The sequence below is a fragment of the Amblyomma americanum genome, chromosome 3, assembly GCF_052857255.1.
Source record: "Amblyomma americanum isolate KBUSLIRL-KWMA chromosome 3, ASM5285725v1, whole genome shotgun sequence".
Lineage (NCBI taxonomy): Eukaryota > Metazoa > Arthropoda > Arachnida > Ixodida > Ixodidae > Amblyomma > Amblyomma americanum.
The window spans coordinates 177,346,876-177,371,058 of record NC_135499.1 but is presented as its reverse complement, the minus strand read 5'-3'; the positions used below and the strand labels follow the sequence as shown (position 1 = coordinate 177,371,058).

The 24,183-nt window shown below is 46.0% G+C and overlaps 1 protein-coding gene across 4 annotated transcripts in view; it reads left to right on the top strand.

Annotated features, from left to right (window-relative positions):
- Positions 1 to 24,183, top strand: part of LOC144125507 (uncharacterized) — a 67,664-nt gene that overhangs the window by 7,966 nt on the left and 35,515 nt on the right. For all 4 annotated transcript variants that reach the window (XM_077658965.1, XM_077658964.1, XM_077658963.1 and 1 more), the window contains exons 2-10: positions 7,535 to 7,621; positions 10,368 to 10,566; positions 15,715 to 15,845; positions 17,132 to 17,164; positions 19,423 to 19,627; positions 19,930 to 20,084; positions 20,230 to 20,265; positions 21,110 to 21,329; positions 22,235 to 22,329. In XM_077658965.1, the coding sequence (XP_077515091.1) occupies positions 7,535 to 7,621; positions 10,368 to 10,566; positions 15,715 to 15,845; positions 17,132 to 17,164; positions 19,423 to 19,627; positions 19,930 to 20,084; positions 20,230 to 20,265; positions 21,110 to 21,329; positions 22,235 to 22,329 (1,161 nt within the window). The remainder of the gene's footprint in view (positions 1 to 7,534; positions 7,622 to 10,367; positions 10,567 to 15,714; positions 15,846 to 17,131; positions 17,165 to 19,422; positions 19,628 to 19,929; positions 20,085 to 20,229; positions 20,266 to 21,109; positions 21,330 to 22,234; positions 22,330 to 24,183) is intronic.

Below are 24,183 nucleotides of genomic sequence, written 5' to 3'. Positions count from 1 at the left end.
AGCCGCATGTACAGAACCCAACCCCTTTGCTTCTATGAGTGCCCGCACCACTGTACCGCATTTTACCCCATGTACCGCATCCCTTCACAATGCTTGTGTGAGTGCCCAGCTCACTGTATCACATGTGCAGCAGCCCACCGCGTTGCTTCATGAGTGCCCACACCACTGTATACATCACGGTACTAAACGTACAGCACCTCATCCCATTCATAATTTGAGTTCCTAGCCCACTATACCGCATTTACGGAAGCCCACCGCATTGCTTCTATTGGTCCCACACCAATGTACCGCATTGTTTCACATGTACCGCCCCCAACCTTATTGTTTCTATAACCGGACTGTTCAACTTATACCGCAGTCGGTAGTACCTTACTGCTTCTACGCCTAACCTAAAAAAAATGCCTTCGTGCAGCTGTCGTTGGAATATAGAAGCTGAAGGTTACTCATCGGCTGCCTCGTTTTAATAACATTGCACGTCCGCAGAGAACAAACTGCTTCTGCTTGGTACAAACAAGTTTCAAAGCTGTATTAGCGCAGATTTATGATCAACACAATTTACAACGGTTGTCGGCGAACTCGTGAGAAACACGAAGAAATATATTGCCTTTCAAGGTAAAAAAAAAAAAAATTCGTGCTGAGGTGAGCAGCCGCTGCGTAGGCACTTAAGAAGACGGCTGTAAATTCAGAGAGAAAAAAGGAACACGCTGAATGTGCAGAGCATGCGTACATTTCTCTAAACGCAGTAGCGGGCATTGAAGCACGGGAAATGACGTGCTCTGGACACCGTAGAAATTTATTTTGCTTTCCCTTAATGCCCTTGATATATTTGTAGGCTCTAGAGTGCTGTGAAGAACCGCCTCTTCAAAAAAAGCTTCGTCGTACGTGAGCCTGGTTAAAGCCGGAATTTATTTAACACACGTGCCGCTCGCTGCTTACGCACCTGCGTGGTGCGAGGATTTTTCACCACCCGAGGCATCCAGGATCTTTCCTTGTTGGTGCGAGGAGACATGGCTTGAATGCATGTGGTGCGCCGGTCACGGATAACAAAAGAAGCCTTTGTCGAAGTCTCTCCGGCTCTTCGTGAATTTCCCATGCCCTACAGTGCATATAAATTATAAGGGTGATGTAGGCTGCGTGTTATGCGTCTGTCAATACAGATACGTTTAGTGCTGGCCAACTATAAGTTTATAAACAAAGGAACAAACTGAAAGTGGTAAAATACGGAAATGCAACAATACCCACCGCGATGGCTCAGTGGCTAGGGCGCTCGATTACTGACCAGGGGTACCCGGGTTCGAACCCGACCGCGGCGGCCGTGTTTCGGTGGAGGCGAAACGCTAAGGCGCCCGTGTGCTGCGCGATTTCAGTGCACGTTAAAGATCCCCGGGTGGTCGAAATTATTCCGGAGTCCTCCACTACGGCACCTTTTTCTTCCTTTCTTCTCTCACTCTCTTGTTTATCCCTTCCCTTACAGAGCGGTTCAGGTGTCGGTCGAGATGTGAGACAGATGCTGCGCCATTACCTTTCCCCAAAAACCAATTTTTTCAGCACTCGGAAATACAAGTGAACATGCACTGCATGTGGCGGAGACTTTTTCAATGAGCCTGATGCATAAACGGATGGACCTTAGCGAAGTGCGCAGTAACATCTGGAGCCAAGCTCCACTGCTCTTCAAGCGCACACTCAGAAAAGAGAAGTGCTTTTTATTCACAAAGACGGCGCGAGCGACGCCAGTTACCCCTGCATTAACGCTCAACCGCGCCACATTTCATATACTCACGAATTCCTCCCCACCTTTGTCGCAGCAACAAAAAGCATTTTGGGTATTCTGCTTGCGCAGCTGGTCATAGATAAGTGTTACAAATAATGGCTTTCACGAGACGCCCGCGGCATTAGCCGACGACTTTATCAAGACAAACGAAGTACAGACGAAACCACATTAATAACAGGCTTATTGAGAGAATAGGCACAACCCGCAGCGCTGTCCATCGGCTTTTATTACCCCCTTTTTATATTTCATAACTCGGCTATAAGCTCCGTCGCTTCCCCGCTGTGCCTCTCAGCCGCTTACCGACTGGAAGCTGACATTGAAACCGCGGATTCCTGCTCGAGGCAGTGCGGCCTGAATACTTTCCCGCCTTACGTGCCTTCCTACGACCTCTGACACACTTTTTTTTCCTCCGGGCGATGACGTAAGAGCTCGGCGCGCGCGCTCCCCTCCCACCCTCGCGGTGACTAACGCCCGGCGGTTGGCAAAGACCCTCGCTAAGCAGAGTATTTACGGTCCGCTCCAGGTTAATGTAGACAAAGGCCGTACGCCGCCGCTCGTCCGCAGCAGGAACCAGCGCCTCGCGTGTGACGAGCTCTTAAACGAGTTTCTGTACGCAGCGTCACGCGAATGCGAGACCTGAATCCTTAAATTGGTTGGCGCCTGCCTCTCTTCTCTCTCGCCCTCTTTCGCGCGAGATCCCAGCGTGTGTGATTAACGGTGTTTCCGTCCGGTTGCCCGGACACTGCCGCTATAGCATGAGAAGTAGCCGCGACGCCAGAACGGCGGGATGGGCTACCGGTCGCCGAAAAGGAATTCAAGCGTTTCTTTGCGACATTCCAGACCCAAACAAAGCCGGGAAAGGCGATGCGGGACGGAGAGCCCCGGCCCTGCATTATTTATTAGACCGCGTTTGTTCGAAAATGTACAGCTCGCTTGATAGTGAGTCACACTTGCGCCAGGTACGCAGGAGAATATCCATGCTCGCTAATGTGTGAATACATCGCTGGACGGCGATCGCTTAAACCTGAAACAAAAGAAGGGAACAATAACAGAATCAATCAGATCCCATGCCAAAGGACGCAATGCAGATTAGCGTGGTGTGCCCATTTTCGTGCCGTCGTCTTTGATCGCAAGCTGAATAAATCCTTCTATGCGTCACGCAAAAAAAAAAGGCCTTGCCTATTCTGTTCAGAACGATCAGCCAGCCCCGAAAAAGCTTCAAGACGCGCTCAGGTACTTGCCAAAAGCATCATATAAGCTAACCTGAAAAGAAAAAAGTCGGTAAGAAGAACGAATGCGACTATCTCATGTGCGCCCAAAGTGAATGCATAAGGACAGCTTTACTTTTACAAACTCAAGGATGCCTTTCATGGAAGGAAGAAGGTTTTATGCTAATATGTCAGAATAGCGGGTTGTCGGCGCATACGTAATGCGTTGAATGGAAATAGAATCCTGATGCATTTGCTTTTTTCTCAGTCCGCAAGCCAGATTATCCATTTGTACAGTCTTAAGTAGAGGAGTTGTCCACGGCTTATGTCACTCTGCATTCTCCTCAATACTTGGCTTTCGGTTCGCTGAAAGAGGGCGTTTTTTTCTGCACAGTTTAGAACATATTACCTTAGATTAAGTACCACGCTTTTTATTTCTCATCGAAAATTAGAGAGCTAACGCTGTTTCCACGCTGGAATCTTTTGTGTCCTCAAGGTTTTGCTTTACTTTATCTTTATTTTCTGAAGCGACTAACCGTCGATAATGCAAGTTTAGTCCAGTCTTATAGTACTTTTCGAGCCTTAAAAGCTGTTTGTGAGCTAATTACTCTCTCGTTCCTTCAAATGCCCATGCATATAAATCAAGGAACTGACCTTGTATTTAACTTTCCCTGCCTGCTCGATTGTGGACTTCGCCTCATTGCTTCTTTAAGTAACTTTCAGTTTTCCTCATTGCACTGCGCGAGATGGGTAGGTAAAGCTTGGAGCTGTAGCCTGCGTCCAAGACGTTGTTACCCGCGACAACGCTTGAGTAACGTTCCTTGATTACGTGCTTGGTGCACATGATTCTTAGAGTGGCATATGGCTGAACTACCTGCAGCCACGCACTGCATGCGAGTGTCTGAGGGCTCCCTGTAGCAATTCGTTTAGAAATGAGGAAATTCGTTGGCGATTGTCGCTACAGTGAGTTTCGTCTAAGACTGTGCACAATTTTTCAAATTAGGCTTTTTGAGTTAGAAGAGTGCATTTTTTGGCATAGAACTACCAGCGGTGTCGAACATTAGAATGCACTAAGACGTGCTAACTAGCAGGTTGGTTAACTCATACTGAATAGTTAACTTTATAACTATTAGTTTTAGGCTCGATAATTATAGAGAGGTGTGTAGCCAACCGTAAGTAATATCCATACCAGTTTCTAGAATTTCGAAAACGCGGTTACCATCGGCGCAGCGGCCCGACAAACGTTCGCTACATCGCGCCAAAATACATACGCTTTCGAGAAGCTTGCACGGAAAGCAACCTCTCCAGTGCACGTAACTCGTCGAAATAGCCAAAATCAGTACCTCGTGTGTCTACCCTGTCGCTGAGACTCAGATAGAGAATAATGCTACAAATGAACTATAAATTGAAGAACGCTGCCGAACTTTCTCATTCAGAATTTCAAGTTATTTCGTGCGTACACGTAGTGTTTAAGCCTAAGAATACTGCACTTATGAACGATACTGATTTCTTTTTTTTATTTTGAGGGTCATACGACAATGTGGCATAACTTAGCATCGTGGGTTATTCTCTCCCAGATTTACTAAATTTTCGTTCTTCCAAATTGCAGTGCATTAGCTAACGTTCCAGTGTACTCATTATATGTCGTGGGAGAAGGCTGCACAAATAAGATCAGAATGTAGAGGATATGCCGCAATAAATTTTCCTACAAAAATATCGGCAGTCCTCTTTGAGGCGCTTTAACCGGGTCAGTGTTCCTCCCACGACACTAGCGCTAGTCGTTACGCATCAACCTGGAACAACGCGACGGGTTTGGCCTTCTTACATGTTTTCTTGGCCGAAAAAAAAAACCCAAAATGAGCAAGCGGCTGAAGGAATCCCAAGTCCACTGACCACGTATCGACAAGTTCGAAATTCTGGAAGAGGAAGACAAACTCCTTTGTCGAAACATTTCCTATGGATCTGTGACTTCAATCCCGGCTGGATTACTTGATACCTGATTTAATATCTGCTGCTGGTCCTTGGACCCAAGATATTAAACTTATTTTTGGAATATGTCGGAGTGCTAGACGCACTCTGGCACGGGTCGGCCGGTATTGCACTGCCTCCGGGATCGGCCCGGGGCCTATGGGCCTAGTAGCGCGCGGCGCCTTTTCTTTCAATCTTTACTCTCCTATCCTTTACCCCTCCTACTTTCAGCACGCGGCAGCGAGCGTGGCTCGGCTTGAGCCAGTGGGCAGGCCCGTGCACTTTCCTTTCTATTTTCCTGGCAGCAGCAGCACAGTACAATCCCGGCCCCTTCTTCATCTTACGCTGTCAAGAGTTCCACCTTCTCTGCACACTATCTATCGTGCGTTGGTGGCCCAAAGAAACGCACATAGATTTTCGGCGTCACCATAGATCATTGCTCGAGCACTGTGCTTCGCTTTGTGGCAGGCATTAAATGGGGCCCAACGGAGCGCTCCTTGCTTCGACTTTACTATACCCTCTTTATTGGCTACATTCGTTACAGCCTTCCTGTACTCTTTAACATGAGTATTTCCTGCTTGCGGACATTAGAGAGTGTCCAAGCACAGGCGCTCAAGATATGCCTCGGATTACCACGTTGTGCCTCGAACAAAGGCACGATTGAGGAATCTCGTGCGTGCCCAATATCGGTCTACCTGTCACACGAACCACTTCGTGTATATTTACGTGCGCTTACACGGCACCGCTGTCACCCGCTGACGAAGATCTTTGATGAGCGACCGGACAGCAGTTTTGCACGCGCACTGCGCTTCCATCGCTCCAAATTGCCATCAGACTATGCCCTGCCGCATCATTCCTTGCAGCCCCCATGGGTAATGGCTCAGCCTTCAGTCTGCCTGCATGTCCCTGGCATAATCAAGAAGTCTGCGATGCCGGTTAGCGGACTGAAGCAACTCACACTTGCCTACATCTGGTCAGAATACCACAAATGTGTGCACGTCTACACGGATGGATCTGCGTCTCCAAATGCATAAACAGCAGCTTTCGTAATCCCTGCACAACAGACGACCCGCAGATTCATTTTGGGACACAAGCCTACTTCAACCGCTGCAGAGCTTGTGGGCCTTCGGGAATCGATTCGCCACATCTGCGGAGAACCGCCTCAGGAGTGGTGCATTTTCACCGACTGTAAACTTGCGCTACACATTTTAGGATGCTTCCTACGCCACACAGCCTACCAAGCTCTGGCTCTTGATATCATTTGTCTCGTATCATTTGCTCAGGGAAACGGCCACCGTATAGTGTTTCAGTGGATCCCCGGACACTGCGGACTCGATGGAAATGAGACCGCCGACGCTGAAGCAAGGAGCGCCTTCAGCAGTGGCCTGCGTACAGCTGTACCGTTCTCTATAGTGGACACAACTTGTCTCCTTTCGGAATTGATGAGGAGGGCGACGGCTAGGTACTGGGCCCTGCCAGACACCCGCCACATCCGCCTTAAACGGCTAGATCCGACGATGACCTTTTCAGTTCCTCGCGGAATACCTCGCCCTATTGCATGCGTTATCCGTAGACTACGTTTAAACGTGGCATTCACGCGCAAATACTTGCACTTAATAGGACAAGCGGACTCCCCGGAATGTACCACATGTGGCGTGCTAGAGACTATAGAACATGTTTTAGTGGCGTGTCCAGCGTACGCACGTGAAAGACTCATACTCGCATCTGCTCTGAAGCCTATGGAAACATCGCTCCTCTCTGAGGATTTGATCCTCGGCGCTTGACCAGATAGTTTTAGAACTGTAAAGGCAACGCGAGCGCTCTCACGCTTTTTGAGCGACACGGACCTTGTCTCGCGTTTGTAATGTCAGAAAGTGTGCCTTGCTTTTTTTTTAAAACTAGTTTTTCATCTGCCTCCTCCCATCATCATCGTCCCCCATCGTGACCTTCTTTTATCTCCTCTTCCCGTCCCCCAGAGCAGAGTAGCAGGCCAGATATTTATTTTTCAGGCCAACCTCTCTGCCTTTTCCTATCAGTAAACCCTCTCTCTGTCTACCGGGGCAAGGGGATCGCAGCTCTCACTGCACTGCATGAAAGCTGTGGGCCGACAGTCCGGAAACCTCACACCGCTGTTGATGAAGCGGCGTATCTAGAAAACACAACACCCTACACTCTTGCCTCGTGCAGCTCCGCGGAAGTGCGTCAGCCGGGCGAGCCGTCAGCGTGCCCTTCGGACAAAGCTTACGCGGCAGCCGCTTTGCAGCAGCGCTTCTCCATAAGCAGGGCGCGTTCCCAGAAACGTGCGCAACCGCGTGCCTGGACACCGCTGGCCGCGCTAACTCGCCGAGTCGACAGAATCTCGTGGAGTAGAGTTTCCATGCACAGAGGTCGAGGAACTGCGGCAGCTATGGGTTTTTGATGATGCATCCGGCTTGACGTGCCAGGTAGTGCTTGCAGTGGGAGGTCGTGGCCGGGACTGTGATTCCTGGCTCTTAGGAAAGGGCACTCTAGTGCGGGTTGTCACGTTCGCTGGCGCAGCAAACAGTGCTTGAGATGTTTTTCCTCATCTTGGGTCTGTTTCTTCTAGTTCAGCTGCTGACCTCCACGATCCCTTCCACGTACCCGTCGGCAGCGACCACACCGTCGAAACCCGAGCCAAAGAGGGTGAAATGTTGTGAGTATGAATTTGAAGCTTCCTTCGCAATGCTTCTGCTTATTTAAAGGCTTGATTGCCTCGTGCATGTTTTCATAAGGCCACTGACGCACACCACTGTTGTTGGATATCTACCTCGGCGTGATGACCTCATGCGAAAAACAAGCAGGCGCGAAGAAAATTGATACCCTGTGAAATTTCTACGCACCGCCTGCGCGCCTCCTATTAGTTCGGTGCACAAACTCTTACGAGCAAGTCCTTAACAGAAAAATGCTTTTGCATTGTGCGCACAAATTACTTTCTAGCTTATCTTTACCGCGTTCAGTGGTGACACGGGCGACTGAATTGAAATCCTTACATTCAGCTTTTCTTCAAAGGCTCGATGTACTGTCAGCAATAAATGAAACGCGAACAAGACAATTGAGCACTGACCAGCAAAATAAGAACCTCTTAGCCAGGGGAAGCTTCATACTAGATCAGATTAATTTAACTTCGAAGGCGCGAAGACTTCTCTTCAGAAATGTTAATCAACCCACTTGTATTTTCAGTCCAGGTACTAATATGTTGGTGCTTTCTTTGTTGCCACCTCGATTTTCTTGTTCGCGCTTCATTCGTTGCTGATAATACATGATACAGCTAAGGTTTGAAAAAATGGTTCTTATCTCAGGTTCCGCAGGGGATGCTTTTCAAACTTCCGAGGAAGTTCGTAAAGCCGTAAATTGCGCCGATACATCAAACACACGCTTCCTTGTTATTAAATATTAAGCGCCTCACTTACTTCCGATTTGTTGCAGTGGCACAGTGGCTATAACGTTCGTATGCTTAGCCGAAGGTAAACAGGTTCGATCCCGGCCAAGGTGGCTGCAATTCCGTGCAGGCGAAATACCTAAACGCGTATCATCATAGCCGGCCGTGTTGCTTGGCACTTAAGAATCCAGCATTTAGTCCAATTTTCTTCTGAACTATTAAAATGAATTTTGGTCATCTCGTGGACTGTAAGCAAGCGTATTTTTCTGCTGTTGTTCATTCTCAGTGTTTTTTTTTAACAAAATGGAAGCGCAGATGAGAGATGCATTTTAGCTCCGCGGAAAAGTGACCTATGAAGTGTTCTGGGAAATTTCGAAAATGGCCTTGAAGCTTTGATTTAATCCCAGGTGAGTGCTCCTAGCATGTCCCCATGAACTTGGTGACGGATGGAACTCGAATAAATTTTCGGCTCCTGTCTGCTTTAAAAATTTCTGCTATGCTATGTTACGCTGTTTAATGTAATGCTACGTTATTTGGTGTCTAACGTGCTCGAAGCTGCACGTGGACTTTGCGAGATGCCGTTGTGGTGGGCTGCGGAATAATTTTGTCCACATGGGTCTCTTTTAATGTCCGCTGATATCGCACAGCGTACTGGGCGCTTTTAAACAAAGCCTACTGAAGTACAGACCTGAGCAGATAGCTCTGCTCAAGCGCGCATGTCCTAGTCCATGAATTTCGCCGCTAGGACAGAAACACTGCCGGTGTTAGGACGCTAATATGTACCTGTTATTACAAATGGCTTCCTCCATCGTTTTGCTTCAAAGCTGACATCTTTATCAGTTATCCATATAAACATCATCCGCTTACCTATTCAGGGCACGGTGGTGCCGACGAAAAGAAAGAGGGCACAATAAAAGGCACTTTTTTTTTATCTGGCGTTTAGCGAAAAAGTTGTAATTATGCCTTTCGTCATTGCTTATTTTGAGAGAGCATAGAAAGCGAGAGTAGATACACTAAAACTGCATGCACAAGATAGCGGACGACGATGATGATCGGGGGCACCACGTTGCCAGTTGCTGGAATGATTGCATATAAAAGGCCGAAGAAGATAAGACAGCAGCATCGTCGGTGCAGTTCTAGTAAACGTAATTGTACTCTACATAACAGATTGCCGAAGCTGTGCTCGCCGATGTAAAAAAAAAATGCCGTTTAGTATATTTACCCGCTCTATGCAACAGCTCAGTTGTATGACAACAAAACGTGAACAAGGGAAAGGAATAGGCTCAGGGTGCTTGCCAACGGTACGGCAAGATGACTTGTCTTTGATTTACTGACACGCCTCTCTTACTGGCTTCTTATGATTTACTTAATTGTATCCCTCCGCAATTTTTCGTGCGCAGCATCATCAATTTGGCATCGTCACTTTCCTCCGATAGCAAGGGGATTTTCCCAAGCTTTTTTTGTAGTAGGCGCTGCTTCATTTAACGATGACCTCAAACCTTTTGTAAGAGACCCTGCTGCAAGGAAAAGAAGTTCGCATTATGTACTCTACAAATTCAGAACAGATAATAGCGAATTTGTTGCAGAAAAAAGAAACTAGCAGAGGTTTAGCGCTCGTTAAACATAGCGATACGAGCGAAAGCTCTGTTAAACATGGGTATGCATGGTTTGATGCCGGAGTCGGTCCGGCGCGCGGCGCCTCATCTACGGCGAGGCTTAGCGATCGAGCACCAGCGAAGGAGATGTTATACCTCCCCCCCTCCCCCGCTAGTCACGTGGTTCTTCAGCGGTGAGGCCATGGAGGGGCGAGGCTTTGAGCGAGCGCAGCTGCGGCGCCTCTCGAAATAAGTCACGTGGTATGATTCACTTGCCACACCTCCGCTCCGCCGGCTCAAGGTCAAACGCGCACCAAACTTGAGCTTGGGAGTTGTAGTGCAAAGAGTATAGCTCTCGCTCTGAAACTGGCGCATGCCGCGCTTACATAGCTGCATTTTTTTTTCTACCCACCACGCGTGTGCAGACTACTTCGACAGGCGGCCCGCCCGCACCTACTGCCACATTCTTGGCCTGACGGGCCCCATCGATGCACAGCAGGCGGAAGGAGAATGCCGAGCCATCTCCATGGACATGCTGAGCATGAACACCACAACCGACGACCGCCTCTGCGTACTTATGAATCTGTTCGGCCTCGAGGAACACAAGCTCTGGCTCGCCGACGTGTGAGTGCAAACCACCTTTTGCTGCACCTGCCAAGACAAGTAAAGCACAAGACGCGGAACTTGAAGTATTTTCTTGCTTTTAAATAATGGCGGAACATATAGAAAAGCGCTCAGAAGGCGGAGCGTCAGTTATTTAGGCGGCAGCGTTGCTTTAGTAGCTTCGGGCCGTGGTTTTGGAAAATACGTGCGGCACCAACGGTGAAGTTTTACAGCGATAGCTGTTAAGGGTGTGTTTCCAGGCTCTGCGGCGGTCGCGTAACACAACTCATGCTACGCTGACTGCTCAGCGCCTCGGTGGAAGAAAGAGAGAGGCGTTCTGACGGTGAGAGAGCGGCCATTTAGTGTGGACGAAAGAGAGAGCGCCTCCGCTATAGGGGCAGCATTAGGGTAGCATGTGTTCGGGGGGCATCCTTTCCTCAAGTCCTGCTGTCGTTTCTATGGGACAGCCGCACATGCACGGGAGATTTACGACTTCAGTCTGTATTTAAAGACCTCAACCTTGATTTATGTAGGTTTTCTTTATCTGACCGCCTAGTTCCGAGCAGGTAGCAGCTTTCACACTGCTTACTGTTGAAATACTTGCATTTCCTATCGCAGAGAGACGGAATGCTCGGCGCTCTGAGCGGACACCGAAAGCGCATGCAGTGATTTGTTGCTTTGTCTGGACAATTAAACAGCCGTTTCACGACATCATGCCACAGGTAGCATTCACTGATTGGGTGACCGGCAGCTCAGATTACAGGTGTATGAGGATGTGCAGAACCATCTCAAGCATTCCCATCGACCGCTACAACAGACACGTACTTTAATTCGCTGTCTTGAAGGTTTTGTGCATTTCACTATAGGAAGAAATACGTAATTATGTGTCAGTATGGAGCAAAAAGTGCATAGTACCCGGATGCAGTAGCGGCTACGCGTCCTGCAATGAGCAGGTACGGTTTTTCAGCGCTCCTAAAGCGGAATTCGCCTGGAAGCGGGAAAGGTCATTCCCCGTAGTGACAGTGTTCTCCTGACTGCGAGTGTGGAAAGCACTTCGACACTGGTTGCATTACCCGGAGTAGTTTTTCAAAAACATGCTGCAAAACCAGGCGCGTACAAGCTCACCATCAATGAAATGCTTGCACCGCAGTGCAGTCCCATGCGCTGAACACAAAATGGATCTAACAGCGCATCTCCTCAATTGCTACGTTGCAATGAGGATGCGCGAATTCAGAAAACTAAAAAGATCTGTCAGCAGCCACTCACGTAGCTTGAGAAAGGTCGCGAAGCTGGCATGCTAAGGAGTGAAATGTGAAAGGTCATCTTGGTGTAAGCAGCCGACCTTCGATTGATATAACGAGGGCTTATCGCCAGCCGTTTCTACGAGGCTTGAAATTTCCAGCAGCACGCGATAATGCAAAACTAAATAGTTGCGGAGAAGCTTGGTAGATCCGACGGCATGTGCTCACTGCTAGCTCATATTGCCAAAGCGGATACGTGAGTCGGCCATAGAGACCTAACATACGCGATGCTGGTTGTCCCTGTGTTTCGCTTCTGGCTTTTCTCTATCTGAAGTTTTGTTTTAGGCATTCAACTACACGGATGCCGGTTTCCTCAAACGAAATAAGTGATACAGTTATAATGTTTGACATTACATTTCTGGCAATAAAAAGTGAGAAATGGCGACTACAAAGTTTCCTCTAGTCATGACATCGCGTATACAATTAAGAGAATTGTTCTTACCTCTTCAACTTGCGCTGTAACACGAGGCACGTGACAACTAGGCTAATTACATCATAGGTTAATGACAACTAGGTTACTAGGAAGCAACTGGGTTAATGGCATCCTAGTCGAAATCAAGAGGAAGAAATAGGCTTGGGCAGGGCATGTGATGCGAAGGCAAGATAACCGCTCGTCTTTGAGGGTAACGGAGTGGATTCCAAGAGAAGGCAAGCGTAGCAGGGGGCGGCAGAAGGTTAGGCGGGCGGATGAGTTTAAGAAGTTTGCAGGCATACGGTGGGCGTAGCTGGCAAAGGACAGGGTTAATTAGAGAGACATGGGAGAGGCCTTTGGCATGCAGTGGGTGTAGTAAGGCTGATGATGATGATGATGGTGGTGGTGGTGGTGGTGGTGGTGGTGGTGGTGGTGGTGGTGGTGGTGATGATGATGATGATGATGATGATGATGATGATGATGATGACGTAGTCAAACACCTGTGCCAGACGCGTCCATAAGAGCGCCATCAAAACGAGCGACAAAAGGGGACGCGAGTACTGGTGCTGCCCCTTGGCCATGGCGAACGCTAACTGGCCGTGTCTAGCGTCGCCGTCAGGCCACCTTTCTTTTTTCCCAGTGACGTAACTCATGATGTAACTGCAACGCGTCATGCTGAACGGTCCGAACACGGTGATGTCACGAGGGATACCATAGGGGCGTAACGCGCACACCGCCAGGGAAGAAGACAAAGAATAATGAATGAACAACGTTAAATCCACCCCCATAAAGAGCTGTCGTTAAGTGTTGCATTACAAAATGATAACCGTCCTGTGAGGTTTTTCATTTACGAATAGAATTCAAGTTATTGAACAGTCTGTGCCAGTTCTGTGTGGCGCGGAATGGAGAAGACGCAGACTTACTCTCCCCTTCCTTAGGGCAACAAAAAGCTAACTATGTAGCTGTACCACCTTCTTACCGCTAGCTTAAGAGGTCACCTCTCCGGGCCACTTAAACCACGATACTAGATGACACACTTTGATTCGCAAGCATGATCACTTCTTGAAATTCCGCTGTGAACGAAAGTCGTTGACCGCGGAATGACGTCACTTAGTTTCGGGTTATGACTATGACGAGAATGATACATGCTCTCGAAACTAACACCGATGTCAATCCATATTAAAACTGAATGGTTTAAACTCGCAATATAAAGTCGCATTCATGCTTGCTTACAAAAACTTCCTCTTTCCATATCGACGAGTAAACGTATATGTCAGGACGTCATGATTCCAATCATTATTATCTAGTAGTTCATTCAACATAATCAAAATACACATTCGGACCTTGCATAGCCAGAGCATAACTGTAGTGCCTGACAAGTAGTTAAAAACATTTACCAACATACTCCAAATACCGTAGGTTGCCGCGTATAGGTGGGCTTTTTTTTTTTACAAAGGCGACCGTCCGAAATTGGGGGGGGGGGGGGGGTCGACCTATACGCGTAGCCGACCTATGCGGGGTCTAGCATTGTTTCATCCGAGCCGTGGGTGGTACGTGCCCGGTTCCGCTGCCCATTCCCGGAAAGATCCATGGAGCTGCATATGTAAGAAAAAGTTCTTAATTCGTTTGTAATTTGGGGCCGTAAAGAAAAACCGGATTGCGTGCCGTTTAACCGGCTCGCTCGCGCCGGCGTGCGTCACGCCGGAATCCGAAACTACAGAACCGTTCATTGGGAATCCGAAACTACAGAACCGTTCATTGGTCGGGGGTTTGTTTTAATCACTTTTCTCTCTCAGATATAGGCCTTCATGCCAGCCCCATTTTAATGAAGAATTTGCTCACTAACTCATCAGCTAGGTCGAACGCGAGAACGCCGTTTTATCGCCTTTGATATCCATTTGCCTCCGGCTGTTGGGTTTGCAACTGCTTTTTTGCGCGTTTATTGATTCGAGCTGTGCGCAGGCCGCCATGCCATCACGCGGTGAGTTACGAGGGCTTCTGGGGGAAGTATATCGGCAGCAAAGCTCTTCATAGGAAGCGACACGTGATATTTAAATCAAGGTGTAACTACTACACTCATGTGGATGCCAATGAGTAATTACTCACGAATTAAACTTGCGTAAACGGTTTCCTTGAGTCTCGCGCTCTATGTTCATCGGCCGCCCATCAGCCGAAAAATTCAACATGGTCAGCATCATCGTTCTGCAATATAGAAGGTAAAAAAGAAAATAAAGGATTTGCAGGCATGTCACAGCGCTTAAAGCATCCTGACAGTATGTTCTAGGCAGTATAGCAGTGCTTTTGTTGAGTTAGTCACGGCGTTGTTAGTTCTAGAAAGCGATATTTAATGCTTTTCTTCAGTTCTAAAAGCCTCACTGCAGAACGCGCGCGCATTTAAAGTAGCTGGCTTCTTATTTTTCGTCATGCAAAAATGCAACAATCACAAAAATAGATAACAATGGATAGTGCAGCATTAGTAGAGCATTATACACCTGCATGCACAAGCGAAATGCAGTTTACCATAGTATCATTTTAGCGTGAAATAAATTTTTATTGCATTCGCTACAATGCGACGCGCACACTTCTGCAAAAATAAAAGCCCCCTTCCTCAATATTTCCCGCTCTGAGGTTCAGTAGCGATGGAACTGAAAAATCGGTGTTATTTTTTGTTTAATACATGTCGCGGGTCCTAAAGAGCGCTGAGAGCAACAAATATGAAAATCAGTGAAACAATAAATGAGGGTCAGGTGTAAGTTAAGTTCCAGGCCGCGTCTGTCAGCCGAGATCACGAAGTAGGCATGCCAAAATTCGCATGCTTTCAGCGAAGTCGAAGATTTTGCAAGGACATATCTGTGCCCAAGAATGTACAAAGCGCGAACTTTTGCCCTCAAGCGTCTTATTATGCTGTTACAAGTTGCACTTTACACGTGCACGCACTCGGGCACACACATGAAAATGCGTGCGCCTGCCGACGGCGATTGCCGACTTATATGCGGCAATCTACGGTATTTGGATCATGTTTGCTAAATCTTTTCAACCACTTTTTCAGGCACTGCAAAAAATGTCCTCATTTTTCTACCGCTGCCCTATTAAGATCATTGAGCCTTATCAATCGCTAGTGTGAGTGAACCAGCAGTGCGAACAGTCCATCCTCTGCTTTTAGGTAACCGGAAGTTGTGGTCGCGTGGCCGTGTATACCCGGAAATTGGCAGAGGTTGACCGGATATGTCAACATTTACAGGAGCGCTGGACGTCGAGTGCATCCGGCCCACTTTGCACGTCCTGTTATTGCTTCTATTATAGCAAGAACTTGGTGATCGAATAAGAGAACGTCACACTTTTTTTTTTTACTCCTTTCAAAACTCTCAGGCAGCTAGGTTCCCTCTGTGACTGACGCTTGCGTTCGTAGGCACGGCACCATTCTCATTGCTGGCGCCTATTGCTCTGTTTGCGTAGATTCGACCAGCTGCAGCCGCAGCCGCACTCGTGGGAAAAGTGCAAAGTGGAAGTCTTGAACGCCAGCTCGACGAAGGCTCCATCGAATCCCTCGAACTGCACTATCTGCAACATCGCGGTCGTGTGTGACGGTAAGTCCCGGTTCAGAGACCGATAAGGCTGTCCATTCGGGCGAGCAATCGAGTGGGATGCTCGTATAGGAAAATGATCACGAAATTCCGCGTGGCCGGTTGAACAATTTTTCATGGACCTTGCTCCTCGAATACCAGGAAACGATTGCTCATATTTCTGTTTAAAAATCGCAGCAGGCTAGAGAAAATTCAAGCAACAAGACACCTTATTAAGGCAAGGCACAGTATTGGACGTGTGCGACTGCACTCACACATGCACAATGCAAAGCTGCGATAGTGTATGAAAAAAAAGACAGTAAATAATGCCAGAACGATCCAAAAATGTAGGTCCAGGTGGTAATGGAGTAAAGGCTTAAACGCCTGACTGGCCTCCCTGCTATCTCAAGGTTACATGCTCTTAGTAGTTTACAGGTAACGTTCTATTTGTTTTGCCAAGATTAGAGCATTACCTTTAAGAGCAGCAAAGCACTCGTCTGTGCAGATTCGAATGGTAATTTCCCAGGCAAGGTATTTGGAGCCTCAATAATTTCCGCCAATAGAGCGCATATTCAGGGTACGCTTGTAACTTACATTACGACCGTGGTTGAAAGCAGGCTGTTACGCAGACCCTACTGTCTCTCAAGTAAACAGACAGTATATATATATATATATATATATATATATATATATATATATATATATATATATATATATATATATATATATATATATATATATATATATATATATATATATATATATATATATATATATATATATATATATATATATATATATATATATATATATATAGTAGGGTCTGCGTAACAGCCTGCTTTCAACCACGGTCGTATATATATATATATATATATATATATATATATATATATATATATATATATATATATATATATATATATATATATATATATATATATATATATATGTGTGTGTGTGTGTGTGTGTGTGTGTGTGTGTGTGTATGTGTGTGTGTGTGTGTGTGTGTGTGTGTGTGTGTGTGTGTGTGTGTGTGTGTGTGTGTGTGTGTGTGTGTGTGTGTGTGTGTGTGTGTGTGTGTGTGAGAGAGAGAGAGAGAGAGAGAGAGAGAGAGAGAGAGAGAGAGAGAGAGAGAGAGAGATTGCTGAAACACACAGGCCGCAATACCTTTTCTTTTCGACAATTTTCACCTTAATGGCTGGTCATTTCTCACTAGTGACACCGAAGTCTTGATGATGTTGTTGTTATTGCCTTGGTGACATGGCAAGTCTTGATTGAGGCGCTAAGAAACTTCTTTCTTGTTTCTGCAGCTGGGTTCTACCATTCCAATGGACCAAATTGTGGTGAGTGGAAACATTCTTGGTAGCGATCACATGAAGCTGCTCACGTAATAAACTTAAGCGCACCAAATTCCAGTGTGTCGGGGATCTGGACTTTTTAACCATTCCTCAGTAACATGGATCAAGGTTTATGCGGAATGGTAACAATCTGTTTTATACTGCGCTGCTATTGCTGAGAAAAGAAGAGGAGGCGGCTGGCGTCTGGAAGTACAAGCTTGTCAAATAGCGTCTTCAAGATAGATTTCTGGATTCACAGCGCATTTATGTATTAGACTCTTCACTAATTTCGTTCGTGTACACCTTCAAGCTACAAATATTAAAGAACAACGTTGCGTTGAAAGCTGATACCTCCATCAAATCTAGGGGTGGGCAAATATCAATTTTTTTTTATATAGAAATCTGGTACGAACTGTTAGCTTAGAATGACGAACCAAATATGGAAAACTAAGCAAAAAAAAACAAAAAGTCTTTATGTGACCACATCTTGAAGTGTTGAATTTTGTTGAAGAATGGGCCAGTAAGCCTTAATTCTAAAAGCATGGTTCGTGTCGGTGAGATAACAGGTTGTGACGTACTCCGTGTTACGGGACCACACTTACTGTCACGTTATAATCGCAAAAGCACCTTGATGCTGTGGAATAAAAAAAGTTGAAGGATGGAATAGCAAAATTATGCTCACGATAACACAGAATACTAACTGTCCCGTGAAAGAAAAAAAAACATCATCTATGTGGCAAAGTGAGAGGTGTGTTTTTCATGCACTGATTTTTAAACCGCTGCACACGTCATCGAGAAGAGCAGCAATTTAAACAGCAGAATAGTTTACAGCCATGAGACAGAAGCTAAGTATCAACTGGGTCATAAAACCTAGATATCTGAGCTGTCTAAGGCTGCGACAAAAAACTGTAAAGTTCTGCATCAGGCATCACAATAGCGGCCAACTTTTTATTAGATTCTCACGCCTTTTCTACTCGCGAGAGCTTCATAAGGCACAATGGACTTCAATCGACACGCCGTTGTCGCCGGCACCGCCAGGAATCGCATTTCTTAAGTTGCACTTGTCATTATGTACAAAACTGATCGCACAGTCACCTTCTGTAGGTGACAAAACTGACTAATCACCGCCATATTGGAGTTAAAGTGGTGCACGGAGTTTCGGCGTTGCTCGGCCGCTGTAGGTGAACGTCATAAAGGCTTGCGCCTGCGAGCAAAAGGAATGGAAAGAAATTAATGTTTGTGACTCTCTCCCCGATATTCGAATCCTTTCGAATATTCCAGGCCTTCTGAATATTCGAAATTCCTGGCAGGTTAAACAATCTAATCGAGTGTGAATAATAAATGCGTAATATTTTATTCGTGATCGAATTTCTCGAATATTCGCAGCACCCAAATTTAAAGGTTTACGAAAAGAACTTGTCATGGCTTCTGCGAATAAGACAACAACCCATTTGGATGCGTGTGAAGGAACCTTTTCTAGTAGCTGATTTTTTTTAATATCATAAAATTAATTCCTCTTGAATTCTGCGTGCAGTTCTGCAGTGTATCTTCTACCAGAATATAGGAAAAAATAGCGAAGCTTAAAATCTTACTTGCGAATTTTTTTTTTTTTTTTGCTGCGCATACTAAGTTTGTTTTTTGTCTTTTCGCACTGAAGTGCTTTTTGATCGATGTTTGTTAAAAATTTAATATATCGCTTACAGATACTGAGAAGAGCGTTCCGATCCAAGCTTCGTGGTTTGGGACCTCTTTCTGTATATTATTTAATGCACAGCTCTCTACACAAAATAACTACACGCTTCCGACTGAAGCCTTGGTGACTGAGCGAAAAATTAGTGCTTTCCTGGACCCGTACAGAAAGCTTCTCCCGTTTTTCAATCATATTCTCCGTTTAGTTTTGTGGTAGAGAAGATAGAGAGTTTCTTTTTTTTTCTAAGAGGTGAATCTGTAACTGGTTGGGTACATGGACGAGGGAGGTAAGCAGACTGTTGGCGTATGAATAATCATGTGCGAATCGCAGTGTCCTTAAGTTAAGTCAGGATGAGACGAATGACTCTTCTAGAGAAATAATTCGAAAGCAGAAAGCAAATCCAACGTATAATAGATAGTTCCGAGCCTGTAATATCCGCTTGTAGCATGTAATAGGAGAAGCATGGATTTACTTTTCGGTCTGACGTTGTCAGCAAAGAGGTAACCATGCATCTAGAAGCGTTAATGAGCAGTGACAGTGCTACACCCTTTGTCGACTGCTCTTTTTCTTGCAGTCACGGTAGAAGAAGGTTCCAGTCAAGTCGAGTATTGCTACCACAACGACAGGATCAGGGCTGCCGAGAGCACTAGCAGGTGTCTCGAACACGCCGCGAGGCCACTGGACGTATGGGAGTTGAACGGTACGCTGCTGGAGTACGTAAAACCATTGGTGCGCACCGACCTGGAGTTCTGGGTCGACCTAAGGGAGGAAGACGTCAGGTACGCATACCTGGCATTAAATAAAACTACTTCATGCTGTATATGATATTATTGCACTTCAGAGGTTTCGGCTTGGGGTAGTGACAAATATACATGTGTAACTGTGAATGCACGCGCGCACATTGAGCGTTTATAGCTAGCCTTATTAAATTTATGCAGCGCTGAGGGATCCTAGACGTTGCAGTCTTGCTAGCTCCTTCGACAGTATTTTCTTGTCGTATTTGTTCTCTGAGCATCTGATTTTTGCACCTCATGGCGGCCTTGGCACACGCAATTCTAATTTTTTTTATCTCTCATACCAGAAATCTGAGTGGCGTGATTGCATTCGACACAAGGAACATCGACTGGAATACTTCATGTGTCACGGTATGGTTTGGTCGGGACGTGCCGTGGTTTTTCAAGCGGAACTGCAGCGATTTCTTCCCCATTGTTTGTGAAGATACCGTTAAAAAACAGCGTAAGTCTTCACTGATAAAAAATTGTGCGCTCGCAAATCCTGTGGAATGAATTAAATGCTAAATTAGCATATTGCTAAAAAACTTGAATTCATTTATCGCTGCATATTGGTGTGCAATATCATGACTCCTCTATATTTCTTTCAGTCACCTCCATCAAAAACTATGGGTTTCCTGACTGCCGTAAGTACACTTTCTTTGTCTTTAATGCCAAAGTTGTTTGGACAGTGGGGTGCCAAACCAATCAATCAATCATTCATATATATATATATATATATATATATATATATATATATATATATATATATATATATATATATATATATATATATATATATATATATATATATATATATATATATTGCCACGGCACGCTGCAGCAGTGCAGTTGGAAGAAGAAAAAGTCTTGATGGGCGCGAGGACAGAGCTGTGGTGGGGCTCTCCCCGTAATATATATATATATATATATATATATATATATATATATATATATATATATATATATATATATATATATATATATATATATATATATATATATATATATATATATATATATATTCATGATTCTAGAAAACAATATTCCATCAATAATCAATATCCATCAGTAGGCCCTGATGGGTAACGCCGGTGCTCTTATCTCCTCTTAGTTCTTTCGTGTCTGAAACCAAATGCGTGATAACGTCACTGGAGGCAAAACGCGATGAACTTTGTCTCGTGGTGTGTGCGTTGCTATCGCTGCCACGCTTCCCTCGCCTTCACTGTGCATCTCTTGCTCCGGTAGGCTGGAGCTGAGCATGCAGGTATACCTTCATGTTGGAAGCGATAAGCACTATGGTAGGAAGCCTACCAACGCCAGCACCGTCGAGTTTAAACAGGAGTAGCGTTCTCTTGCTTTGTATCACCGCCTGGCGGTATGCGCTTCCTATAACTAACGATCGTGTGCGTTTTTCTTTTAAATGTCAAAAAGCGCGTATAGCAGCCTGAAGATTGTTTTCGTTGTTCGCTTTCTTGCCCGCATGCTCAGTATACCACAGATCCCATTCGTGGATGTTCGATTATTGCATCCCCGAGGGCCACACCTACGACAAGGGCACTGGCTCAGAATTCTGCAACAACCACTCCATGTCCCTGCTGCGTGGAAGTACGCTCGACGAACTCTTTTACGTCTACACGCACGTTCACGGCCGACCGAGGCAGTCTTACGACCGGTTCCTCATCTGGGACGCACGCTACAGCGGTGCCTGGCAAGCATATATTTTTCTTTTCTGTATTGTGAAAAAAGAAAGCTGAGGTTCAGAGAATACCGTAATACCACGAGAACTAGGTTAGTGGCTTAGGTTAACCCAAGCAGCGCCCAGTAGCTGCAACGTGCGCAAAGTATTACTGAACGCTTCAATTGTTGTAACTTCTGAAATTATACGGTGTTTTTGAAGAGAAATCAAAATCGGTTTTGAGGAGTGGAAAGGGTGCAATAACTGGCTCGAGTCTCGATGGACGAAATCTGAAGTCTGACGAAAACTCGTCTGGTCGGGTAGAACATTCATGTATAAAGAAAGGAACGCCGACCAAAGGTTGTTGTTAAAACGAAGACGTTTCGGCTTCCATACGGAAACCTTGATCACTCTTCCGTGATCCGTGAAGCTGTGATCAAGGCTTCCGTATGGAAGCCGAAACGTCTTCGTTTTAACAACAACCTTTGGTCGGCGTTCCTTTCTTTATATATATGAATCTCAATGGACACCTCAACCGCGCCGTAAGGAAAGGGAAGAAAGAGAGGAAGGGGTGCCGTAGTGCAGGCCTCCAGAGTGATTTCGGCTACCTGAGGATATTGAACGTGCGCTGACATTGCACAGCACAGGGACGATTTTTGCCTTTCGCCTCCATCGAAACGCTGCCGTCGCGGCTGGGTTCGGACAAGGGTACTCTGGCTCAGTTGACGAGTGCTCTAACCGCTCAGACAACGCGTCAAAACGCTTGGGTGGTGCGATTTCCTGCATTTTTTTGCGGGCCAAACAAAGGCTGTTGCAAATGTATGCTGCTACTGCTACTACAGGGGCAGCAAAGTTACTGCTGCTAACGAATATTATTGTCCCGGCGTCCGATGTAACAAGGCATCGATTGTTGATGTTTTAATTCTTTTATCGCTTAGGTCGCAGGCTAGCAATACATGCCTCGCAACCCTCTTGGTAGAGACCCCACCTGGAAAACATCCTCGGAGCTGCTCTCAAAAGCTTGGGTACATATGTAAGTGTGCATAAATGTTTCCTTTGTAATCATTTAAAGAATCCGCCCTCTGAAGGCCATATCGCGAGCAATATTTCGTACTGTGTGTCATCTTTCCTCTGCCCCTAATGAATATATCGTTATTATCCTTTCTTCAAGCATTTTTCTCTTAGCATTTTCGCGTCTATGATTTTATTTTCAGAGGCTTGTGAAAATTGCTAACATGGCAGTCCCAAGAACAAAACTTTCATGATGACGATTTGGTTTTAAAGATGCAAGAGCAGCTTTGGTTGAAGAGCGCCGCGGCTTAAGGTATTTAGGTCTACTCGAGAGAAGGTCAGACACATATCCCAAGTATTTCACTCCAGAGAGGCTGACCACTAGGCTAGGGAAAGATTGAGCCCATTGGAAACCTGTGTGTACCCAGCGGCACTGGGGATCGAACCCCGCACCTCCCACATTGGAGGCGACTGCTCACACGACTAGGCCACCGCCGCGGGGATGGGATAATAAGTCTCTTACCGCCTACATGATAGGTAGGCTTCTTTGCATCAATAAAGATGGTAACTGCTTTGAATAGCTGCTATTTCGTCCCAGCTTGGCGACATTTTAAAATTATCGACGTAGAGCACTGTGCGAAGTAAGGGAAATGCAGCGTGCGCACCAAACGGTCGTTGTTTGCTTCTTCTTATTCTGCCCGAACAGAAGCCCCGCTTCCCATTCCCGCTTCAATTTCCCGCTGTCTAACGTCCAGGTCCGCTTGGCGTGGTTGTGTGTTGGGTACAGCAATGCAACCATGTCTCGCAAAAGCTCTTCCGTCACACTGCATTCTCCTGTGTACGTAGCTCCAGTTGCAGCGCCGTTGCCTTCGATCATTTGTGCTATGCCACCTGGGATATCCCGCGAGGGTCCACTTTTGAGGTGTGGTTGCAGCATAAGTTAAGTGGCCATTGTAGAGTGGCTTGCAACCGCGCTATTTCGATCTCCAGATCACAAGTGCACAACTTCCGAATTTATCACAAGTGCACAACTTCCGAATTTTTTTTCCCCTCTTCTGGTTTCCACTTCTGATTCGCCGCTTCGCTCGCACGAACGAACGCTACGGGGCGTTGGCGTCGAGCGTTCCTACGTGCGATGCCCAAGACCAAGAGTGTAAGCTAAATAGCCATTGTCGTCACAAAGTATTGCAAAAGAAGAATTTTCGCCGTTGTTTGCGGCTTATTTTTAATTTTCGTCAGAAAAACTACCGGCATTCTGGTTTTAAAATATTCTTGGTTCCCACTGTGCCAGAAAGATAGTGAATATCAGTAACTGAGCTGTATTTAATGTTGAGAACATCAACATAGGAAGTCCATAATAAAGAACTGGTAGGAAGCAAGTATGACCTGGCATAATATGAGAATTCATTACGTGCGAATAAATCAATGAGAAAGCATGCACTTATCCCTTACAAAAACTTCTTTAGATGGTCTATAGACAGTCCATAGACTTCTGTCTATAAACTCTATTTTACTCCCTACAGACGAACCCTAAGAACAGTCTATAGGCAATACATATTCGAAAGACGGTCTACATACAATCTACAGATTTATCGCCATACACTTTTAGTAGACTTAAGTCTATAGACAGTCTACAGACTATGAGTAGACAAAATAAATATCTATAGGAAGGCAATGCAGTCCATTAGAAGTCTATAGACTGTCTATAGACCATTTTTGTAGGGGATATGCTCACCAGCACCGACCATGAATCTTGTCACAACAGGAACGTTCACCGCACGTTCGTACGCATGATCTTGTTCTGTTGCCTAGCAACCCGAGTGGCTCGGGTAAGTTCGGGTAGTAATCGGCTAAGCTCGGGGAACTTCGGAGGAGC